This window comes from Neomonachus schauinslandi, chromosome 12 (genome assembly GCF_002201575.2).
Source record: "Neomonachus schauinslandi chromosome 12, ASM220157v2, whole genome shotgun sequence".
In the NCBI taxonomy this organism is placed as follows: Eukaryota; Metazoa; Chordata; class Mammalia; order Carnivora; family Phocidae; genus Neomonachus; species Neomonachus schauinslandi.
Window position 1 is genome coordinate 40,467,515 of NC_058414.1, and position 23,597 is coordinate 40,491,111.

Genomic DNA, 23,597 nt, shown 5'->3' on the forward strand with positions numbered 1-23,597 from the left:
TTCCAGATCTGGGAGGTCCACCTCCTCCAGTTGTCAGACATTGGAGCTCCTGGTTCTTGGGCCTTCAGACTCTGGGATTTACACCAGTGTCCTCCCAGTCTTCAGGTCTTCAACCTTGGACTACAAGTTACATCAGCTCCCCTGATTCTCAGACCTTGAGACTCGAACTGTATTATCGCACCGATTTTCCTGGTTCTCTGGCTTAGAGATGAGTGATCCTGGGGACTCCTTGGCTTCCATAACCACATAAGCCAATTCCTGTAACAAAATCTTACATATAGTTCTGCTATATATGGTTCTTTTGGTTCTGATTCTCTGGAGAATTCTAATATAGGTACTCACAAATTATAAAAGATAAAGGATTCTGTTTGCTTTTTTAATCATTTTTTTCAGAGTGTCAAGGAAATAATTAACATAATGTAGCTTATGAGGTAGCAAGTAAATTCTTTACACATGTGGCCCTGGATTTCATTTGGTAGGTCTAAGTTCTGACCTTACAGCTCTGAAGATTCCAAGTTTGAGTTTGAATACATGACTAAAAGAACAAGAATGAAATGATCAACAGTATGTCCCATTTCAGCCTTTATTAATAAAACAGAAAACTAAACTCAAGGCAACTGCTTTGTTCTTGCTTCTGATCTGACCATATACAGAAGTGTTCTTTATAAGCACTTAACTTTCAGTATACAGACAGGTTCCATCAAAAGTGGGATATTGCAGTATCTAATAAGGTTAGGTAAATGAAATTAAAAGGAGAACAAATTAAATATGAAAAATCACAGAAGTCTCCCCCTCAAATATCAGGGGCTTCCTATGACAGTCTTCAGTGTGTTCATCAAGATCAATCATTGCACAACCCCCAAAGGAAAAAACTGAGGGAACTCATGGGTAATTTTCACAGCTTCATTGTATAGTCCAAGATCTGGGAAAAAAAAACATTTTAGCAAACATTTAATCTACAATGGAAAGATGTAACATCATTTATTATCTAAAAGATTTCCACCTCTTTCTCTTTTCTTTCCCTTTTAGAGATCAACTTATTTTCACAACCTGTCTTCTAAAACAGGGATCATCATAGCTATTTACCTGTGGCTCTAAAAAATAAAAGACATGGGGTATAGGCAACTATTCATTTTGATATCCATTGTACAGGCGGTTCTTGCTTGGTTTTAGGTGTTATGCATTATTTGATGCTTTCGATGCATAAGTTTAAAAAACTACTAATATTTTTGTTTGCCATATGTTTTAAGTTTCTCTTCCCACAAATACTAATCTTTACTGAGTTTCCTACATATACAAGCATTACTTAAAAGCGGGCCAAAATGTTCTCCCATTTTCCTTTGGGATCAGAAAATTTTATAGAAATTGAAAGATGGCAGGACTGAGACTCAAGACCAAGACATCTCAAGTTAAGAAGAAGAAAATCATTTTCCTCCTAATTACATGAAACTACTTAATACTAGAATGTTTTATTTACCAAAAGGATGGTTATCTTCTTTAAACTGGACATATGATGCACACATAATGGTTGCCTTGGCCGTTACTCTTCCAACTACTTCCACGATTCCAGAGATTTCTTCATCAAGCTAACACAAAGAACAAATTGTCAACTTGGTGTTGTCATATTTCTAGTTGATAACTTGGAAAATGTTTAAGTGGAAGACAAAATCACTTAAAGATAATGAGAATGTCCAGCATTTCTATAAGGACCCACTGAAAAGAGCCTTCTATTTTCTGCATCTTGTGCAGTATATTCTGTATATATTAACCAAACAGCACATGGATTTGTCTTCAAAAAAAAAACCAAGAAAATTTTTTTGAGTACAATAAATGTAAAATATAAAAACAAGTGATAACTAAAAGTACATGTAAATAAAAACAGAAAATAGAATTTTAAAAATGTAAAACTCTTGAGGAAAGAAAAAAGTGACTTAAAAGATTTTTTTGGGGGGGCGCCTGGGTGGCTCAGTCGTTAAGCGTCTGCCTTCGGCTCAGGTCATGATCCCAGGGTCCTGGGATCGAGCCCTGCATCGGGCTCCCTGCTCGGCGGGAAGCCTGCTTCTCCCTTTTCCACTCCCTCTGCTTGTGTTCCTTCTCTCGCTGTGTCTCTCTCTGTCAAATAAATAAATAAAATCTTTAAAAAAAAAAAAAGATTTTTTTTTATGTGATTTTATGATCTTTCATAGGAATAGAAATTGTTACCCAGTTAAGGGATGTATTACAAAATCATGGCGCCCAAAGAATGTAGAAATGTAAAGGGATATATAATGTAAGGGTCGGTGATTTAACCGCTCAAGCTAAAATTGAAGCTTTTGGGAATGGGGACAAAAGTTTAATTTTAGAGCAGGGAAGTTTTGTAAGCTGGTCCTTTATACATCCACTCCAAGAATCAGAAACATCAGCAAGATGAATTAATTACAAGAGACACAGAATTAATACTTAAACATACGGGCTCCATCAACTCAATGGTTCCATTTTTGCCTTCTCCATCTGAAAGAATAAACATTTTTCCAGTGGGATGAATCTAAAAAAGAAACACAAGATTAAAAAAAAACAACCACATAAACAAAACAAACTTTAAAATCTCATTAAAATAAAAATACTGTAAGTTTGATTGAAGATGAGCAGATTGACCCAAACATACTTAGTCAATGCACACAAAGCAATTGTTTTTGAACAATTTTGTTCAAATTATAATCTTGTTACCATATCTGGTCAAATGACAGTTAAATGTGAATTTCAGATAAACAGTACTTTTTGGTACAAATATGTCCTATATTTTCATTTGCTAAATCTGGCAACCCTGCCCTAACAACAAATTAAAGGGGGTCCATACTGTCTAAAAGTGAGATCTACTAGCACTCATGATTTAAATAGTACGTATTCCACCAGAGGGTATGTTTTAAAAATTAAGCTTGATGGGGACACCTGGTTGGCTCAGTCCTGGCGCGTGCCACTCTTGACCTCAGGGTTGTGAGTTTGAGCCCTAACTTGGGGGTAGAGATTACTTAAAAAAAAAAAATTAAGCATGATGAAGTAAAGAGAACTGGTTGTCAGAAGATTTGGGTTCTACTACTGTTAGCTGTAAAGAGTGCACTCAGATCTGGTTTGAAGGCCAGCTTTGCTATTTGCTGTCGCCTTGAGCAGTTAACCATACACCACTCCTACCCAGTTTCCCTACCCCGAAGTCAAATAACACCTATTTAAGGAAGAGGATGTGTGGCTGAAATGAACTACTAAGGCTTTATAGTTTTTTTTGTTTTTTTCTCCCCTCAGCTTTCCCGGTTCACTGACTCCGAAACTTTGAGCCTGCTTTTCATCAGTAGAGTGAAGATGCTGCACTCTGACACTGGCATGAGAACACAGACTGCTATAGGATCTGAAAGGGACAATCGAAGAATGTTTATGGCGAAGTGACTCTAACGAGAATACGAAGTTTGAGAGCCAAAATTGCATGAGAAGGAAACTAGAAAAACAGTAGTTGTCAAGTCTGGCTAAACTAAAAAATCAGGAGGTAGATGTGTGAATCAGGTCTATAATTTTCTTTTTGTAAATACAAAAAGGAGCCAGAGTGGAGGACGCTAGAATTTAGAACGGAGCGCATTCGAAAACGTCACGATTCCGCGCCATAAAAGTGGCGCCAAAATGGGGCTGCAGCCGCTAAAAAGTGTGCAGAACGTCCCCTTGTGTAAAACGAAGCAATTGGGAGCGCAGTGATGCTCTAAGGCCTGTCCTCCTCCACCCTCCCTTACCACCCTGAGGCTGCCACCCTGGCGGTCACGGGGTCCCCCCCCCCCCCCCCCCGCCTCGCCGGCTACAAAGCAGGGAGTCCAGGGCAGCGACGGCGCGCACCTTTTCCAGCCTCCCTACGAAGCAGACCGGCCGGTCGATGAACTGAGCTAGCATGCTGGCATTGACGCGCGACCTGGGCAACTCCATGACATCCACCATGGTTGCGGTGCGAGACCTGCGGCCGGCAGGAAACCGACTACTGAAATTCTGCGCCCCGCGGCGTCTATGGGGCAGAAGATGCCGGCACCAATCAGCGGAGACCAGCTCTCTCACTCCACCAATAAAACGCGCGGAAATCGCGATCGAAATCGCGCAGTCCCCGAAATGGACAGCGCAGGGAGGACTGCTTCCGGAAGTGGGGATCGGCTGCTTAGTGACGCGCGGCGTCGCGGAAGTTGCCCGTGTCCTCCGCAGAGTGGGAAGTGGAGGCGGGGCTTGGGTGGGGCGGGCAGGCGGCTGCCTCCCGCGATCTTGGGCCTCCCCGCCCGACTTGATCCCGGAAGCAGGGTGTTGGGCTGCTGTGCGGTAGCGGCGAGGGACTGCGGCGCTAGCCTCAGGTACCTCTTCTCGCGGGAGGCGCCTCAATCTTACTGTTTCCCTTTCTCCCCATCGACGGATGCGGAAGAAAGAGGCGGGACTCGGTTCTTGCCCTGCCGCGTTTTCGGTGCTGCTCACCAGCTGTTCAAGTTTCCCCACCTCCCCGCTTCCCGGTTCCGCGTGGGAAGCGCGGGATTCTTGCTGCAGTGGAGGGATCGGGTGTTTTTGACACCCACCCTCCTGGAGATGGGAAGTGGGATCGCCAGTGATCTTTCATTACCTTTGCCAGGCTCCTGCTGCTCGGTGGCAGAGGGTCGGTGATTTAACCGCTCAAGCTGCGTCACTTACCATTCTGTTTGACACCTGTTAGAAGTAGGGTTGAACTGATTATCTACGACCCTTTCTAGCCCTCACAACCTGGCCACACTAAGGATATGAGAATTTTTTCACCTCCTCCGTGTTAGCAACGAATTGAAGCTTTTGGGAATGGGGAGGGGAGGACGGGGAGGATCACTGAGCTAGGTGAGCAGACGAATTTAAATAGCTGTTAGGTGCTGAGCAGGTGCGCTTCTCCCTGAGACATACTTTCCCTATCAAAAAACGAAGGGGTTAGATGACACGAATGTTTTGTAAGATGCCAGCAAAGTTTTACCCATGTGATTCACGGACTCGTCTTAACTTCCTGGTAACTTTCCCCTATTGCTCCCCACACCCCACGACAACGGAGGCATAGAAGATCACCTGTTTCAAGGAGATTGGGGAGGGGGGGGTGGATTCTTGAAAAAAGTCGCTGGCTCATGTGGTTGTTGATTTGGGGACTTTATCTGCTGGGATTGGTACTACCTTGCCAGGGATATTATAGAATGAGCTCTCATAAAAATACCTGCCAACTGCTGCGGAAATTGGAAAAATAACTTTTTATTTGGAAACGGAATCCGTGAATTTGCCTAAAGCCGCGGAGTTGTCACTATTCAAATTCGGGTACTAGCCAGAGTCTCCCAATTTTATCTCCTAGTTGCCTTAAGCAAAGAAGATCCTTTATGAGACTTCAGGCTGCAATTTAAGATAGAAATCTGAGGTACCATAGTTAAATGATTGCCTCCCTCAGTGTTTATTTAGCTGAATATATTTGTCTTTTAATTTCGTTGTCACGAAAACAAATTTAAAGGAATTTCATTAGCAGATGCAGGGTGCATGTCGTTTGTTGTATACAAGAATGGTTGTACTGGTGCAAGTCAATAAAGTCTGTATTTTTGCGCAAAGCCTTGACGTCTTTTGCACTTCAGGGTTGCTTTGGAAAACAAGTTGGTGTGCATTATCAAGGGTAGGGCGCATGAATACCTTTAACAGCAACCCTTAACGTATCAGATGCTAATATCATTATTTTATACTTAAAAGACCACTTTTACATACCAGTGGCCTTTAAAAAAAAACGAACAAGATAATTTAAAACAGCTTTTTGGATATTTTTTGAGTCATTTAAAATGTATTATGTAATACATAATCAACAGAGAAAAGTATATATAGCTAATATGTATCATTTCCAGAGAAATTAAATGAACTCACGTGGGCCTCACATTCAGTTTAAGAAATGGAATTTAGCCAGTTAGTAGTTTGTACTTCCTCAGTTAAATCCTCCTCGCTGGAGGAGCCACAAATAAACACTATCTTGAAATTTTTGTTAAGCACTCTAAGCTTTTCTATATAGTTTTACCACACATGTAGGTATTCTTAAATGGTATGTTTAATTTTGCTAGTTTTTGACCTTTATATAAATGGAATCATACCATATATATATCCTCTGACTTGTTTCTTTTGCTTGTTTTTGAAATTAATCCATGTTGGCATCCGTGGGTGGAGTTCATTCTTTTCACTCAGCTGTTTTGCTGTGTTATTGACTGACATTTTGACTGTTTACAGTTCTTTTCTATTGCATACAGGGCTGCTGTGAATGTTCTTGTACCTGTTAGTTGGCACGCTTGTGCAAAGGTATATCAGTAGAATTGCTGGAACATAGGGTGTGCATCTTCTGCTTTACTAGTGAAACCAATACAGTTGACCTTTGAACAACAGGTTTGGACTGCATGGGTCCACTTCTATGCAGATTTTTAAAAAAAATATAGTACAGTACTGTAAATGTATTTTCTCATGACTTTCTTCATATTGTCTTTTTTCTGGCTTATATATTGTACGAATACAGTATATAGTATGTATAACATACAAAATATGGGTCAATTGATTGTTTATGGCTTCTGGTAAGACTTCCTGTTAATAGTAGATTATTAGTAGTTAAGTTTTGGGGGGAGTAAAGAATTATATTTGGATTTTCGACCATGGGAGGTGGGCATGGTGCACACCCCAACTCCCACGTTGTTCAAAGGTCAACAGTACTGTACTCGAAGTAGTTGTACTACTTCTTTTCAGAGGTATAGGAGAATTTCAGTTGATCCACATTTTTGGCAACTTATTAAAGTTTTTTTTATCCCTAATCTGATGGATGTAAAATGGTTTCATGTTGTCCTAATTTGCTTTCCCTGATTACTGAAAGATAGAACAACTTTTCAAATATTTATTGCCCGGTTGTGTTTGTCATTTTTTGTTTTGTTTTGTTTTTTCTGTCTTTTTTCCTTTCTTTCATTGGAAGGAGCTCTTTTAATATGTTTAAAATGTTTTTCCCTTTTGTGTAATATAGTTGAAAAGGTCACTTAAAAAATCTCCCATAAGAATCTTTTCTTTTTTTTTTTTTTTTTTTTTAAAGATTTTTTTTATTTTTTTGACAGAGAGAGACACAGCGAGAGAGGGAACACAAGCAGGGGGAGTGGGAGAGGGAGAAGCAGGCTCCCCGCAGAGCAGGGAGCCCGATGCGGGACTCGATCCCAGGACCCTGGGATCATGACCTGAGCTGAAGGCAGTCGCTTAACCAACTGAGCCACCCAGGCGCCCCATAAGAATCTTTTCTTAAGGGGAACCTTCTACACTGTTGGTGGGAATGCAAGCTGGTGCAGCCACTCTGGAAAACAGTATGGAGCTTCCTCAAAAAGTTGAAAATAGAGCTACCCTATGACCCAGCAATTGCACTACTGGGTATTTTCCCCAAAGATACAAATGTAGTGATCCGAAGGGGCACATGCACCCCAATGTTTATAACAGCAATGTCCACAATAGCCAAACTATGGAAAGAGCCAAGATGTCCATCAACAGATGAATGGATAAAGAAGATGTGGTATAGATATACAATGGAATATTATGCAGCCATCAAAAAATGAAATCTTGCCGTTTGCAACGACGTGGATGGAACTAGAGGGTATTATGCTAAGTGAAATAAGTCAAGCAGAGAAATATAATTATCATACGATCTCACTGATATGAGGATTTTGAGAAACAAGACAGGATCATGGGGGAAGGGAGGGAAAAATGAAACAAGACGAAACCAGAGAGGGAGACATACCGTAAGAGACTCTTAATCTCAGGAAACAAACTGAGGGTTGCTGAAGTGGACAGGGGTGGGACGGCTGGGGTGGCTGGGTGATGGACATTGGGGAGGGTATGTGCTATGGTGAGCACTGTGAATTTTGTAGGACTGATGAATCACAGACCTGTATCCCTGAAACAAATAATACATTATATGTTAATAAAAAAATTTTTTTAATTTAAAAAAAAGAATCTTTTCTTAAAACAAGCTCTTAAAAACATTATATATTTAAAATAATAGTTTTGCCTTTCATATTTAAAAATACTCCATCATTTAGAATTTAGTTTATATGCATGTTGTCAGGTAGGTATCCAATTTCTTTTGTTTTGTTTTCATTTTAGTTGTCCCAGCTTCATTTATTGACTGCATCACCATTTACAAGCAACTGTCCTCATTACGTAGGTTTTCGTATATGTGTGAGTCTGTTCCTGGGCTCCAGGTCTGTTCCATTGGTCTATTTGTCTGTCCCTGCACAAGGACCACTCTCCGGTACTGTGGCCTTATGATAATTTTTGATGTCTGGGGAGCAAGTTTTTCTCTCTTGCTGTGTTCCTCAGGAATGACTTTGTTATTCTTGCCCCTTTGTGACGGTCTATAAATTTAGCTTGACGGGTTCCATGAAAAACCTTGTTGAGACTTGATCACAACTGCATTGAACCTTTGGATTGATTTCAGCAGTAACGTCTGAACAGCTACACTTACTCTTCTTGACCTATTTTCTCTTATTAACATCCTTCCGAAAAGTTTCATAATTTTCTATACAAAAGTCAAAAGTTTTGACTTTTAGATTAGGTTTATTCCTAGCTACCTTGTTGTTGTTGCTAGTATAAATGGTATCTTTTTTAAGTTAAAGATTTTTAACTGATTGTTACTGGTACACAGAAGTGCCTTTGACCTTTTTTCTGACCATCCTGCTAAACTTATTTCTAGTCATTTTCTATAGGATTCTTTTAGGTTTTCTAGTCATATGTGAATAATTATAGATTTGTTTCTTAACCATTCTTACATATTTATTATTATCATTATCATTATTATTATTATTTTGTCTTTTGCCCGGTTTAGAACTTCTAGTACCATTTGAATAGCAATAGTGTTTCAGTTAAGATGGCATTTGACTGCTTAAGTAAAAGTATCTTAAATACACAGTGTTAGTTTCACATGTTAAAGAAGTCCAGAGGCATGCAACTTGGCATGCAGCTGTGTAGTGTCTCTAAGACATCAGGGACCCAGGTTCCTTCTGTCTTTCTCTTCTTTGCTTCTCAGTATCTGGCTCCATCCTTAAGGTGACCACATAGGATAGGGGCTGAGCACTGGCCATCTGGTCTCCATTCCAGGCATCTGAGAAGTGGACAGCAAAAGGGACTCATTTCCCTTTAAGGAGGCTTCCTGGAAGTCCCTCACAACTTGAAATCCTGCTTATTAGGTTAAAGACTTTCCCTACTGTTCCTACTTTGATAAGAGTTTTAATTGAGTGGTTATGGATATTTGATCAAAGGCATGTTTTTGCCATAATTGATATGATTGAAATGAATATATTTTCTAGTGTTGACCCACACTTGCATTCCTGGAAGAAACACAAATTGGTTATATCATCTTTTATTATGTATTCCTGGATTTGGCTTGCTGTTGTTTTGTTTAGGATTTTTGCATCCATGTTCGTGAGTGAGATTAGCTTGTAATTTTTCTTTCTTATATAGTCCTTGTCAGATTCTGGTATTATTAGGAATATACTGGTCTCATGAAATGAGTTGCGGAGTTTCCTCTATTCTCCAGGGTTTTGTGTGAAGCTGGAATTATCTGTTCATTGACGGAATTCATGTGTAAAACACTCTGGGTCTGTACTTACTGCTTTAGGCATATCCCACAAGTTTTTGTAAGTAGATGGTCGTCATCAAGTTCTAAATATTTTCTAGTTTCCAACATATTTCTTTTTTGACTCATGGGTTGCTTTTGTTTCCAACTGTAGAGGTTTTATTTATTAAATTTTATTGTGTTATTAATTTCTAACATAATTGCATTATAATCAGATGGTGTGTTCTGTCTGATACTAATTCTTTGAACGTATGTGAGATTTGCTTTAAGGCTTATCAAGGATATGTTTTGTAAATGTTTCATGTGTGCTTCGGAAAAAAAATTGTATTTTCCAGTTGTTGGATCAAGCTTGTTACTTGCAGTATTCAACTATTTCGTCTACCTTTCGTCTGGTTAATGTTTCAGTAATTGAGATAATTGTGTCAGGTATCTTACAGATGGTAGCATTGGCAGTTTCTCCTTGATTCTAATGACTCGTGCTATGTATTTTTAAAGATTTTTTTTAAATTTTATTTATTTATTTGACAGACAGAGACACAGCGAGAGAGGGAACACAAGCAGGGGGAGTGGGAGAGGGAGAAGCAGGCTTCCCGCCGAGCAGGGAGCCCGATGTGGGGCTCGATCCCAGGACCCTGGGATCATGACCTGAGCCAAAGGCAGATGCTTAATGACTGAGCCTCCCAGGTGCCCCTATTTTTAAAGATTTGTTACTCAATATATACAAGATAAGAATTGTGAAGTAAAATGATGACATGAAGTAGTGAGTATCTCAAATCATGCTTTTCAGCTTGATGTGAATTTTGTCAGCTACTGCTGTAGACATGGCTTTTGGTTAGAATTTGTTTGTTGTATCTTTTTTCTATCCTGTGCTTCACCGAGGGGAGACAAGACACAGGGGCGTGGATGCTCATTCCTTTCTCACTCTCTCTGGTGGCCTTATCAGAGAGCTGACTTGGCAGGTCTCAGCTTTAGGGCAGAACAGGCTGATAGCAGCCTGTGGGCTCCAGGGGTTCCCTTCTTCACAAGGCACTGCCTTAACCAGGAGGCGCTCATTGCGACAGGAGTGCCCAAAGGTGTGGGGCTGGATTCCTCTCTACGGGACACTGGTGTTTGGCAGAGTGCGTTGCCACTTCTCTGTTTGTTATATTTTCTCCAATAAACCTTATTTGATATTCATACTGTGTGGTGCTTATATTTGGGTCTGTGTTGGCCTGATAACTTTCAACTTTTCTGTGTCCTCCTGTTTTAGGCGCGTCCCTTGTAAACAGTGCATATAGCTGGAGGTTTAGTTTTCCTTTTGTCCATTTACATTGGTTGTGGCTGCTGATATTTTTGGATTTGTTTCTATAGTCATTTTGTTCTGCTTTTTTTGTTGTCTGTTTTTTTTCTCCTTCCTTGCCTTCTTTTGAATTGATTTTTTAATTTTTTTCCTTAATTCCATTTTATTCCTTTGTATTAGTTTAAATGTTGTGTGTTGTTTTTACAATTTTTGTGTGTATTTTAATATGTGTCTTAAAGTCTAAAGTTACTTTACGCTGTGTCAAGACAAGAACCTATATCTCTATTTACCTTTTTCCCATTTTTTTTTAAGATTTTATTTATTTATTTGACAAAGAGAGAGAGTACAAGCAGGGGAAGTGGCAGGGAGAGGGAGAAGCAGGCTTCCACTGAGCAGAGAGCTGGACGTGGGGCTTGATCCCAGGTCCCCAGGATCGTGACCTAAGCCAGAGGCAGATGCTTAACCAACTGAGCCACCCATGCGCCCCCACCTTTTCCCCAATTTTTAAAAAAACATTTATTTATTTATTTTTAGAGAGAGGACAAGAGCGGGGGTGGGGGGAGGGGCAGAGGGAGATGGAGAGAGAAACCCAAGCAGCCTCCGTGCTGAGCATGGAACCCCTCTTGGAGCTCAACTTCAGGACCCGGAGATCACGATGATCTGAGCCGAAATCAAGAGTTGGACGCTTTTAAGGGACCTGAGCCACCCAGGTGCCCCTCCTATTTTTAGCTGTCTAGAGTTTTAGTTCTATCTTGATTTCTTGTAACTCCACAAATTTGGCATTATTATTGCTTTATGCAGTTACTATTTGCTTGGAATTATTCACATATTTATCATTTTCTTATAATTTATTTTTACATGTCAACCTTTTTTTCTGGTACTTTTTTCCCTCTTTTTGAGTTTTTTTTAAGAGAGAATCTTTGGTAATAAACTCCATTGATACATGTTTTTCTGAATATGTTTATTTCATCCTTGGTCTCAAAAGATAGTTTTACCTCTTTGTGGAATAGAGTGCTAAACGGACAGTTACTTTCTTTCGAAACTACTTTGGTATTATTTTACTCTATTTTTGTTGAAACTGTGATTATGTTGTAAGCTGTTATGTCTTTTTATCTGCTTGATCCTCAGTTTGTCTTGGATCTTGCAGTTTTCCTGTGTAATGTATCCTGATGTGTTTTTCTCTCATTTAGTTTGCTGGCTGATACGTTGTGCTTTGTGAATCTGATAATTCTTGTTCATTGACACCGGGACATTTTCAACCATCATCCCTTTGAACACTGCCTCTCTCCTATAATATAACTCCTTCTGGAACTCCAATTAAAAGTAAGAAGGATGTTCTCATGTGCTGTTGACCTCTGTTTTGTAATTCATTGGTTTTGGTTCTTTGTGTTGAATTCTGGATAATTTCTTTCATATCGTCCAGTTTACTAATTCTTTATGCAGTTGTGACTCATTTGCTCTAATTTCAATACTATTTTTTATTTATTTGTTTCTAGAAGTCTTGATTGGTTCTTTTTACAAATCTTAGTAATTGTTATTGATATTCTTTTGTCATAGTTTCAGGTTTCCCTTTATTTTTTCAAATATTACAGAATATAAAATAAATTTGTTTATAATCTAGTTTTGATACCCACAGTCTTTATGGGTCTCATTCTATAGGGTTTTTTTAAATTCTGTTGACTTTTCTTTGCTGTGACTTGTTTCTTCATTTGTATTGTAATTTTTGATTATGAATTCATGTTTCTTGGAAGTTTTTGGTGATTTGTTTGAGGGTGTGTTTCTTCACAGAAGATTTGTGTTTCCTACTTCCCTAGGTGTTTGAGCCCCAGACTTTATCCTTGTCCCTGTGGAGCATGGATCATTAAAGCCCAGGCTTTTAGCCATTAGAACTCAGCAATGGTCACAGGGAAAACATTAGCTTTAGTACTTGCATATACTCCTGTGGATTTGTTGATTCCTGTCCTTTATGGCTTGTATAGGATTTCTTTATTCTTTTGTTGGCTTGGGCATACATTAAAAAAAGGCATATTTATATTTAAGACATTACCACAAATACTCTTCATCCTTTCACACAATCAATCAAAAACAAATATAAGTTGGTTTAAAGTGGGCATTCATTGGATGGAATTTCAGAAGATATAAAATGTGGCAGAGAGCATAGTAATGAACCCTGGGTCAGTTGTACTTGTTGGTCAGTCCCCTTTGTGCAATTTATGGAAATTGGAGTCAGACTTTGACATATGGTTGACAGAGCTATTGCCAGTTTTTGTCTTATGTTTCTTTACGTGCGTTTTGATGACAAATTGGGAAGGAGGTAAAACAGTCAGCTTTCTTGTTTCCTCAGGCATCTGAACCGTCTTCAGACAGATAGCAATACTTCTTGACTAGACGTAGCAACTTGTTAGCCACTTGCCAGTGCTAGTGCTGGTTTTACACAGGACTCCGCACCAGGCTTTGTACCCACTAGCATGGGAGAGGTAGTAGACAAGCAGACAGAGAGGCAGCAACAAGACTAGGTACTTCGTTGAATTTGGAGAAAGTGCCTTGTCTGGTTTTGTTTCTCTAGGGCCCAGCACCATGCCTGGCCAGTGTTTGGCCTTCACAACATCTCGGCTGAATGAATTAAAAAGAGAGCAGTTGAACAAATGACTGAATTTTAGCAGTTTATTTATTTATTTAGTTTTTTAGTAGGCTCCAGGCCCATCATGGGGCTTGACCTCATGACCCTGAGATCAAGAGTCACATGTCTATGGACTGAGCCAGCCAGGCGCCCCATGGCAGTTTGCTTTTATTTAGAGAGGAAGTACAGACTTGTGATAATACTTGTAGGTTGCTTTGAAAGTCAAAGGACCCCTTCCTTTTTGTAAGGGGGCAGGGAGAGGACAGCCCTGTATGCACCAGGCAGCGAGTTCTCACCAGACAGTGAATCTGCTGCCACCTTGATCATGAACTACCCAGCCTCCAGAATTATGAAATATAAATCTGTTGTTTGTAAGTTAAAAAAAAGAAAAGAAAGTCATATGATACATACTTTTATAGGCAATTTGGGGAGTGATTCCTTTTGGAAGCTGAATGTGGTGGCTCCTGTTGTGTGTTCAAGTAAGCAGATAGAGCAATTTGAAGATCTGCATGTTTTATTATTATTATTATTTGTTGTTGTTCATTTCAGGTTTCCCTGTGCTGTAGACAGTTGTAAAGAGGTGTGACCTTACACCATTCTCTCTTACAACAGCTTTCTCCCATAGGACTTTATTTATTTATTTATTTATTTATTTATTTATTTATTGAGATTTTATTTATTTATTTGACAGAGAGAGAGACAGCTAGAGAGGGAACACAAGCAGGGGGAGTGGGAGAGGGAGAAGCAGGCTTCTCGCCGAGCAGAGAGCCTGATGCGGGGCTTGATCTCAGGACCCCGGGATCATGACCTGAGTGGAAGGCAGACGCTTAATGACTGAGCCACCCAGGTGCCCCGGGCATTTTTTAAATATGCCCCAAGATACTTGTTTTATGTGAAGAGGAGCTTTTTGATAAAGTTGTCTGGAGTCTTTTTCAGGATGTTTTTTCATTTCAGAGTAGCAACGTTGAATGCAGTTGGTAGAAATTAGTATTGTATTAGTAGGAATCTGTGCTATTTAAAGCAAAACTTAAATGGTTTTGGGGCACCTGGCTGGCTCAAGTTGGTGACTCTTGACCTTGGGGTTGTGAATTCAAGCCCCACGTTGGGGGGTAGAGTTTACTTTAAAAAAAATCATTAAAAGAAAAACCTTAAATGGTTTTTTGGCGGCAGTTATGTAGAATTATGCTTGTGGCTTTTCTCAAACATAAAAATATAGCATTGTATCATTACTTTATGAGTCAGGGTAACACTAAAACTTGACTCTAAATTACATTCTTGGTCAACGAAGGAGATCCAAATGATGTAAATTATAAGTGGAATTTATTTGCAAGCTCTCAAAAGGCAGCAGCTTTATCTTCTAAATTTCTATATCTCCCCACACTATTTAGTATCTTTTTTTAGAAAAAAAAAATCTATAGTTTTCATGTGTTACTCCATTAAAAAGAAGGAATTTAAAAAAAATAAAACCTCTTGAAATTAAGATGTCTGCTGACTGGAATGCATCACATATTAGGTGATCACACCCATCTGTAGCGGAGCAGGTTACAATGAGGAATTATCTGGCCCCACATGTTAAGAGTGAAGAGCTTGAGAAACCCTGGTTTAACATGATGGAAGGTTTTACCTTCCTTTTTTTTTTTTTTTTCATATTTTTATATCAATTCTAGTTAGTTAACATACAATGCAATATTGGTTTCAGGAGTAGAATTCAGTGGTTCGTCACTTACATACAACACCCAGTGCTCACCATAACAAGTGCCATCCTTGTTATAATGAGCATCAACCTACCCATGATGATACCCATCGCCCATCTAGCCCATCCCCCACCCACCTCCCTCCATCAACCCTCAGTTTGTTCTCTATAGTTAAGAGTCTCTTATGGTTTGTTTCCCTTTCTCCTTTTTTTCCCCTTCCTCCCATATGTTCATCTGTTTTGTTTCTTAAATTCCCCATATAAGTGAGATCATATGGTATTTGTCTTTCTCGGACTGACTTATTTCTCTTAGTGTAATACACACTAACTCCATCCACATCATTGCAAATGGCAAGATTTCATTCTTTTTGATGGCTGAGTAATATTCGATTGTGTATACATATATACACACACATATATATAAATATATATATATATATATATATACACCACATCTTCTTTATCCAGTCATCAGTCAATGGACATTTGGGCCCTTTCCATAGTTTGGCTATTGCTATGAACATCAGGGTGCATGTACCCCTTTGAATCAGTATTTTTGTATTCTTTGGGTAAATACCTAGTAGTGCAATTGCTGGATCATAGGGTAGTTCTATTTTTTTGAGGAACCTCCATACTGTTTTCCAGAATGGCTGCAGTTGGCATTCCTACCAGCAGTGCAAGAGGATTCCCCTTTCTCCACACCCTCGCCAACACCTCTTGTTTCTTGTGTTGTTAATTTTAGCCATCCTGACAGGTATGAGATGGTATCTCATTGTGGTTTTGATTTGTATTTCCCTGATGCTGAGTGATGTTGAGCATCTTTTCATGAGTCTTTTAGCCATCTGGATGTCTTTTTGGAAAAGTGTCTATTCATGTTTTCTGCCTATTTCTTAACTAGATTATTTGTTTTTTGGGAGTTGAGTTTGTTAAGTTCTTTGTAGATTTTGGATACCAACCCTTTATCACATATGTCTTTTGCACATATATTCTCCCATTCCATAGGCTGCCTTTTAGTTTTGTTGATTGTTTCCTTCCCTGTGCAGAAGCCTTTTATCTTGATGAAGCCCCCATAGTTAATTTTTGCTTTTGTTTCCCTTGCCTCTGGTGACATGTCTGGTAAGAAGTTGCTGCGGCTGAGGTCAGAGGTTTCTGGCCGTGTTCTTCTCTAGGATTTTGATGGTTTCCTGTCTCACATTTAGGTCTTTCATCCATTTTGAGTCTATTTTTGTGTATGGTATAAGAAGGTGGTCCAGTTTCATTCTTTTGCATGTTGCTGTCCAGTTTTCCCAATACCATTTTTTGAAGAGACTGTCTTTTTTCCATTGAATATTCTTTCCTGCTTTGCTGAAGATTAGTTGACCATATAGTTGTGGGTCCATTTCTGGGTTTTCTATTCTGTTCCATTGATCTATGTGTCTATTTTTTATATACCTTTTTTTTTTTTTAAGATTTTACTTATTTCTTTATTTGAGAGAGAGTGAGAGAGCACAAGCAGGGGTAACGGCAGAGGGAGAGGAGAAGCAGGCTCCCCACTGAGCAGGGAGCCCGATGCAGGACTCAATCCCAGGACCCTGGGATCATGACCTGAGCTGAAGGCAGACATTTAACTGACTGAGCCACCCAGGCACCCCATCTATGTGTCTATTTTTGTGCCCATTCCATAATGTCTTGATGACTACAGCTTTGTAATACAGCTTAAAGCCCAGAATCGTGATACATCCATCTTTCTCTTTCTTTTTCAGGGTTGCTTTGGCTATTCAGGGTCTTTTGTGGTTCCATGCAAATTTTAGGATTTGTTCTAGCTCTGAGAAAAATGCTATAGTATTTTGATAGGGATTGCATTAAATGTTTAGATTGCTTTGGGTAGTATACACATTTTAATAATGTTTGTTCTTCTAATCCATGAGCATGGAACGTTTTTCCGTTTCTGTGCCTTCTTCAATTTCTTTCATAAGTGTTCTATAGTTTTCAGCATACAGTTCTTCTACTTGTTTGGTTAGGTTGATTCGTGGTGCAATTATAAGTGGGATGAGTACCTTGATTTAATTTTCTTTTGCTTCATTATTGGTGTATAGAAATGCAACAGGTTCTTGTACATTGATTTTATATCCTGCAACTTTGCTGAATTCGTGTATTAGTTCTAGCAATTTTTTGGTGGAGTCTTTCAGGTTTTCTACATAGTATCATGTTGTCTGGAAATAGTGAAAGTTTGACTTCTTCCTTGCCGATTTGAATGCTTTTATTTCTTTTTGTTGTCTGATTACTGAGGCTAAGACATCCAGTACTATGTTAAATAGTAATGGTGAGAGTGGACATCCCTGTCTTGTTCCCAACTGTAGAGGAAAAGCTCTCAGTTTTTCCCCAGTGAGGATGATATTAGCTGTGGGTCTTTTGTATATGGCCTTTATGATGTTGAGGTGTGTTCCCTCTATCCCTACTTTGGTGAGGGTTTTTATCAAGCATGGATGCTATTTTGTCAAATGTTTTTCTGCATCTATTGAGAGGATCATATGGTTCTTATCCTTTCTTTTATTAATGTGGTGTATCACACTGATTGATTTGTAAATATTAAACCACGCTTGCAGCCCAGGAATACTTCCCACTTGATCGTGGTGAATAATTCTTTAACATAGTGTTGGATTCGATTTGCTAGTATCTTGTTAAGAATTTTTGCAACCATTTTCGTCAGGGATATTGGCCTGTAATTCTCCTTTTTAGTGGGGTCTTTGTCTGGTTTTGGAATCAAGGTAATGCTGGCCTTGTAGAAGGAGTTTGGAAGTTTTCCTTCCATTTCTATTTTTTGGAACAATTTGAGAAGAATAGGTATTAACTCTTCTTTAAATGTCTGGTAGAATTCCCCTGGGAAGCCATCTGGCCCTAGACTTCTGTTTATTGGGAGATTTTTGATTACTGATTCAATTTCTTTGCTGGTTATGAGTCTGGTTAAATTTTCTATTCTTCCTGTTTCAGCTTTGATGATTTGTATGTCTCTAGGAATTTGTCCATTTCTTCCAAATTGCCCAGTTTGTTGGCATATAATTTTTAATAATATTCTCTTATAATTGTTTGTATTTCTGTGGTGTTGGTTGTGATCTCTCCTCTTTCATTTGTGATTTTATTTATTTGAGTCCTTTCTCTTTTCTTTTTGTTAAGTCTGGCTAGGGGTTTATCAAGTCTATTGATTCTTTCAAAGAACCAGCTTTTAGTTTCATTGATCTGTTCTAGTGAGTTTTTTATTTGTTTGTTTCTGTATCATTTATTTCTGCTCTAATCTTATTTCCCTTCTTCTGCTGGCTTTAGGCTTTATTTGCTGTTACTTTCCTACCTATGTTAGGTGTAAGGCTATGTTTGTGTATTTGAGACTTTTCTTGCTTTTTGAGGAAAGCCTGCGTTGCAATATACTTCCATATTAGGACTATCTTTGCTGCATCCCAAAGGTTTTCGACTGTCATGTTTCATTTTCATTTGCTCCCATGTACTTTTTAATTTCTTCTTTAATTTCCTGGTTAACCCATTCATTCTTTAGTAGGATGTGTTTTAACTTCCATGTATTTGTGGTCTTTGCAAATTATTTCTTCTAGCTGACTTCAAGTTTCATAGTGTTGTGGTCCGAAAATATGCGTGGTATGATCTCAGTCTTTCTGTACTTTTTGAGGGCTGATTTGTGACCCAGTGTGTGATCTGTTCTGAAGAGTGTTCTATGTGCACTCAAAAAGAATGTGTATTCTACTGCTTTAGGATGAAATCTTCTGAATGTATCTGTCAAGTCCATCTGGTCCAGTGTGTTATTCAAAGCCATTGTTTCCTTGTTGATTTTCTGCTTAGATGATCTGTCCATGGCTGTAAGTGGGGTGTTAAAGTCCCCTACTATTATTGTATTATTATCGATGTGTTTCTTTATGTTTGTCATTAATTGTTGCATATATTTGGGTGCTCCCAAGTTGGGGGCATAAGTATTTATAATTGTTAGATCTTTTGGATGATATAATGCCCTCCTTCGTCTCTTGTCTTTGGTTTGATATTTAGTTTGTCTGGCGGCGTCTGGGTGGCTCACTTGGTTAAGCATCTGACACTTGATTTTGGCTCATGTTATGATCTCAAGGTTGTGAGATCCCGCCATACATCAGGCTCTGCACTCAGCACCGTCTGCCTAAGATTCTCTCCCTTTTGTTTGCCCCCCCCCCCGGTGTGTATGTGTGTGTTTCTCTAAATAAATAAATAAATAAATTAATTAATTAAAATCTAGTTTGTCTGATATAAGTATGGCTACTCTGGCTTTCTTTTGATGATCATTAGCATGATAGATGGTTTTCCATCTCCTCACTTTCAATCCGGAGGTGCCTTTAGGTCTAAAATGAGTCTCTCATAGGCAGCATATAGATGGGTCTTGTTTTTTTTTTTAATCCATTCTGATACCCTATGTCTTTTGTTTTTTTCTTTTTTTTTTTTAAGATTTTATTTATTTATTTGACAGAGAGAGACACAGTGGGAGAGGGAACACAAGCAGGGGGAGTGGGAGAGGGAGAAGCAGGCTTCCCGCAGAGGAGGGGGCCCAATGCGGAGTTCAATTCCAGGACCCCGGGATCATGACCTGAGCTGAAGGCAGACGCTTAACGACTGAGCCACCCAGGCACCCCTGATACCCTGTGTCTTTTGATTGGAGCATTTAGTCCATTTACACTCAGAGTGATTATTGAAAGGTATGAATTTAGTGCTGTTTTGTTACCTGGAAGGTTGGTTTTTCTGCTGGTGTTCTCTGTTCCTTTCTAGTCTTCGTTGCTTTTGGTCTTCTTTTCTCCACTCAGAGAGTCTCCTTTAATATTTCTTGCAGGGCTGGTCTAGTGGTCACAAACGCCTTTAGTTTTTGTTTGGGAAACTCTCTCTCCTATTCTGAATGACAGCCTTGCTAGATAAAGTATTCTTGGCTGGATATTTTTTCCCATTCAGCATGTTGAATATATTCTGCCACTGTCTTCAGGTCTGTCAAGTTTCTATGGACAGATCTGCTGTAAACCTGATCTGTCTTACCTTGTACTTTAAGGACTCTTTCTCCTTGTTGCTTTCAGGATTCTTGTCTGTGTATTTTTTTAATTTGACTATGATATGTCTTGCTGACTGCCGGCTTTTGTTGAATTTAATGGGAGTTCTCTTTGCTTCTTAGATTTCAATTTCTGTTTCCTTCCCCAGATTAGAGAAGTTTTCAGCTATAATTTGCTTAAACCCCCTGCCCCTTTTTCTCTTTCTTCATCTTCTGGGACTCCTATGATACCAATGTTATTATGCTTTAAGGAGTCACTAAGTTCCTTAAGTCTGTATTCATGATCCAATACTTTTCTTTCCTTCTTCTTTTCAGCTTCATTTTTTCCCATAATTTTAGCTTCTGTATCACTAATTCTTTCCTCTGCTTCATCCATGTCCATTGTCATGGCATCTGTTTGGATTTGCACCTGATAGCATTTTTAATTTTGGCCTGACTAGATTTTAGTTCTTTTAATCTCTGCAGTAGGAGATTCTCTAGTGTCTTCTATGCTCTCTTCATGCCCAGCTAGTGTCTTTATAATTGTTGTTTTAAATCCTAGCTCAGGCATCTTATTTGTATCTGTGTTGATTAAATCCCTCACTGTGACTTTTTTCCTGTTCTTTCTTTTGGGGTGAGTTCCTCCATCTTGTCATTTTGTCCGGGGGGGGAAAAAAAGGAATCTAGATCCTAGGTACGTTTTGGTCTGCTTGTTAAAAGCAGCTAGATCCAAAAAATAATAAAAATAATAAATTTGAATAAATTTTAAAAATTAATTAAAAAGTAAAAATACATAAATTAAAATTTTTAATTAAAAATAATAATTAAAAATAAAAAGGAAGATAGATCCTATTTACCCTAGAGCTGAAGCTTTGCATATTCTGATCTATAGACTTGGTGCCTGCAAGGGGTTTGTGCTGGTGTTCTGAAGGAGGGGCCTGTTGCTCTGATACTCAGGCGGACTTGCCCTAGTGGAGATGCACCTGCAGGGCACAAGGGGGCGGGGCTTGATATAAGCAGTTTCGGCCTCCACTAGGTGGTGCTGTTTTACTCCCTGAAGTTTTTCAGCACTGATGGGCGGGGTGGAAATGGCGTTGCCCTGCTCTCTCCTCCTGGGAAGGGGAGCTGGCACCTGCCACTCTTCAGGAAACCCTCACAAAAGAGCACACAATCACCTCTCCTGTGTCCCTGGCCTCTGTTAGATCCCTGTCTTCACCCTGCCTGCCTCTGAGCTGTCTGCCAGCTGGTATGGCACTCCCGTGTTTTATCTCGGGCACAGGCTGGGTTCCAAAACTCCAAATTTTAGAGATCCCCATGGGTGGGATCCACACTGATCTCCTGGTGGAGGGTCTGGCTGAGCTGCAGCTGTCCAGAGGCTAGTCCCAGAAATCAGAGGTGCGACCACACGGTGGTTTGGAGTTTGTGGCAAGGCATAGCAGAAAGCCTGCCAAGACTCATTGCTTTAGCCAGCGCCTGTGTTCCTATGCTAGCTAATGGGGCAGCTCAGTGGCGCCCTCTGGGTCCTTTGCCCCTGGAGAGGTCACAGCAACCCCTCTCCCAAATGTACTCCAAGTAGGGGAACTGCCTTTCCACATGAGACCCAGGGGATCCTCAGACCTCACTGCCCACTCCTGGGTCTCTGCCCTCCTTCCCCGCTGTAGCACTGCTAACTAAGACCCAGGCATGACCCTGGTGATGTTGCCAACCTCTGAAACTTCACACTTTGTGATCTCTGAAACTTCACACCCTGCACTTCCCTATTTGTAAAAACTTGATGCTCCACTCTTCTCCTTTTCCTGGTCAGTGGTTTTAGGGAAGAGTTTTTCTTGTGCGGTTCTCTGGGGCCCATTCCCACTCTTTCTTTCTCTCTTACTCCTCCCTCTGCAATCAGGACTCCCTCCCCATTGAAGCACCCGCATCTCTTCTCTCCCCCAAATCAACTCTCTGCCATTCCTACCTTTCACGATGTGGCAGTTTTTTATTTGTTTGTTTTTTAGCTCTAGTTGTGCATTTTCACTCTCTCAGTCCTCCGATCGATTGCTTGGATGTTCAGAATGATTTGATATTTATCTAGCTGTGTTCGAGGGAGGAGGTAAGCCTAAGGTCTCCCTACTCCTCTGCCATCTTAACTCCTCTGAGATTTTGCCTTCCTAAATTAGTAGAGTCAGGGGAGACATTATTATTATGCTGTTCTTTTTTTTTTTTTTTTATGAATAAGGGACAGGAGAGGGAAAAGCAGCCAGTTCTTATCACTGCCAGGATACCAGTCTTGAATCTGAAAATAATAGGATAGCTAATTAGAAGGAAAACAAACCAACAAAAATCCCAAAATCCAACAATAACAATAAAACTACATAAAACCTCCCTGATAATTGGGGGTCATATTTATTTACAAAGTAATGGAGGAGAGTAAAATTGCATGAGGTCCATTTTACTCTTAGTGAGGTTGTCTGTATACAATCATGTAAAAAGGATATGAGAAGAAGGAATGTTCTGTTCTAAAACTTTCTTGGACCAGCTTGTGACTTTTCAAGATGACTTTGTCATATGCTTGAAAAGCAATTCTGCTAGAGAAAATTCCAGAAAATTAGTAATGTCAGATTATGTAATGCTTCCAAGATAGCAAGATTCTATTATTATAGCGACAGCTAATGATTGCAAACAGCTCCTGGTGGTATGCATCTTACACGCTAATGAGTAGCTGGCAGTTGAGATTATCAGATGAAGCCTTTGTGCTGCTCCCCATGGCAAGTAAAGCCAACTGTTAAAAGTCACCAAGTTGTGGTAATAAACTAGAAACACCCCCCACCCCGACCCAGATCAAGAAAAACAAAAAAAAACGTACAAAATGAAGAAAAAAAATTCCAACATGGCCCCTGTGTGAAATCTTCACTGTGAAGTTCTCTGGAGCTCTTTGCACTCTTCCAGAATCCTGTCTGGCCTGGTGCTATGTAATTATGAATTTGTAGCTCAAGATCTTCCAACTTTCTAAGTATTTTAGATACTCTGTTTAGGATAAAAATCATACCTGTTTAACTTACCAGTTTGCTAAAAGCAACTATATTCATCACGTTAGGGAAGTGAGTTTTATTAAATCATATCACTTCAATTTTTTTTTTAAGGATTTTATTTATTTATTTGACAGAGAGAGCACAAGCAGAGGGAGCAGAAGCAGAGGGAGAAGCAGGCTTCCTGCTGAGCAGGGAGCCCGATGCGGGGCTCGATCCCAGGACCTGGGATCATGACCTGAGTTGAAGGCAGACGCTTAACCTACTGAACCACCCAGGCGCCCCTTTATCACTTCAATTTATAATGGCTGTTGTATATGTGCATGATGTCACTTTGCAGTTAGGTGACAAGTGAAAAGGTTAAAAG

At 39.6% G+C, this 23,597-nt stretch overlaps 2 protein-coding genes across 2 annotated transcripts in view; one reads left to right on the forward strand and one right to left on the reverse strand.

Moving 5' to 3' along the window:
• Positions 1-461: 461 nt before the first annotated feature.
• On the reverse strand, positions 462-4,146 carry RPA3 (replication protein A3). Its single transcript, XM_021689728.1, has 4 exons — positions 3,853-4,146; positions 2,450-2,524; positions 1,478-1,586; positions 462-922 (listed from the first exon to the last, which is right to left on the reverse strand). Exons 1-4 carry the CDS (start codon positions 3,949-3,951, stop codon positions 846-848), a joined length of 360 nt encoding a protein of 119 aa, XP_021545403.1. The 5' UTR covers positions 3,952-4,146; the 3' UTR covers positions 462-845.
• Positions 4,147-4,249: 103 nt separating this feature from the next.
• UMAD1 (UBAP1-MVB12-associated (UMA) domain containing 1) overlaps positions 4,250-23,597 on the forward strand; it is a 215,784-nt gene continuing 196,436 nt past the window's right edge. Inside the window, exon 1 of the mRNA XM_044919998.1 lies at positions 4,250-4,349. The gene's annotated coding sequence lies outside the window, so the exon portion shown is untranslated. The remainder of the gene's footprint in view (positions 4,350-23,597) is intronic.

Bases quoted from the DNA above. Each gene is read 5' to 3' on its own strand.
- RPA3 (XM_021689728.1), bottom strand. From the start codon at position 3,951: ATGGTGGATGTCATGGAGTTGCCCAGGTCGCGCGTCAATGCCAGCATG. The intron at 2,525-3,852 runs GTGCGCGCCGTC...TTTCTTTTTTAG, and splicing joins TCGTAGGGAGGCTGGAAAAG to ATTCATCCCACTGGAAAAAT. The intron at 1,587-2,449 runs GTATGTTTAAGT...TCTTTGTGTTAG, and splicing joins CCATTGAGTTGATGGAGCCC to CTTGATGAAGAAATCTCTGG.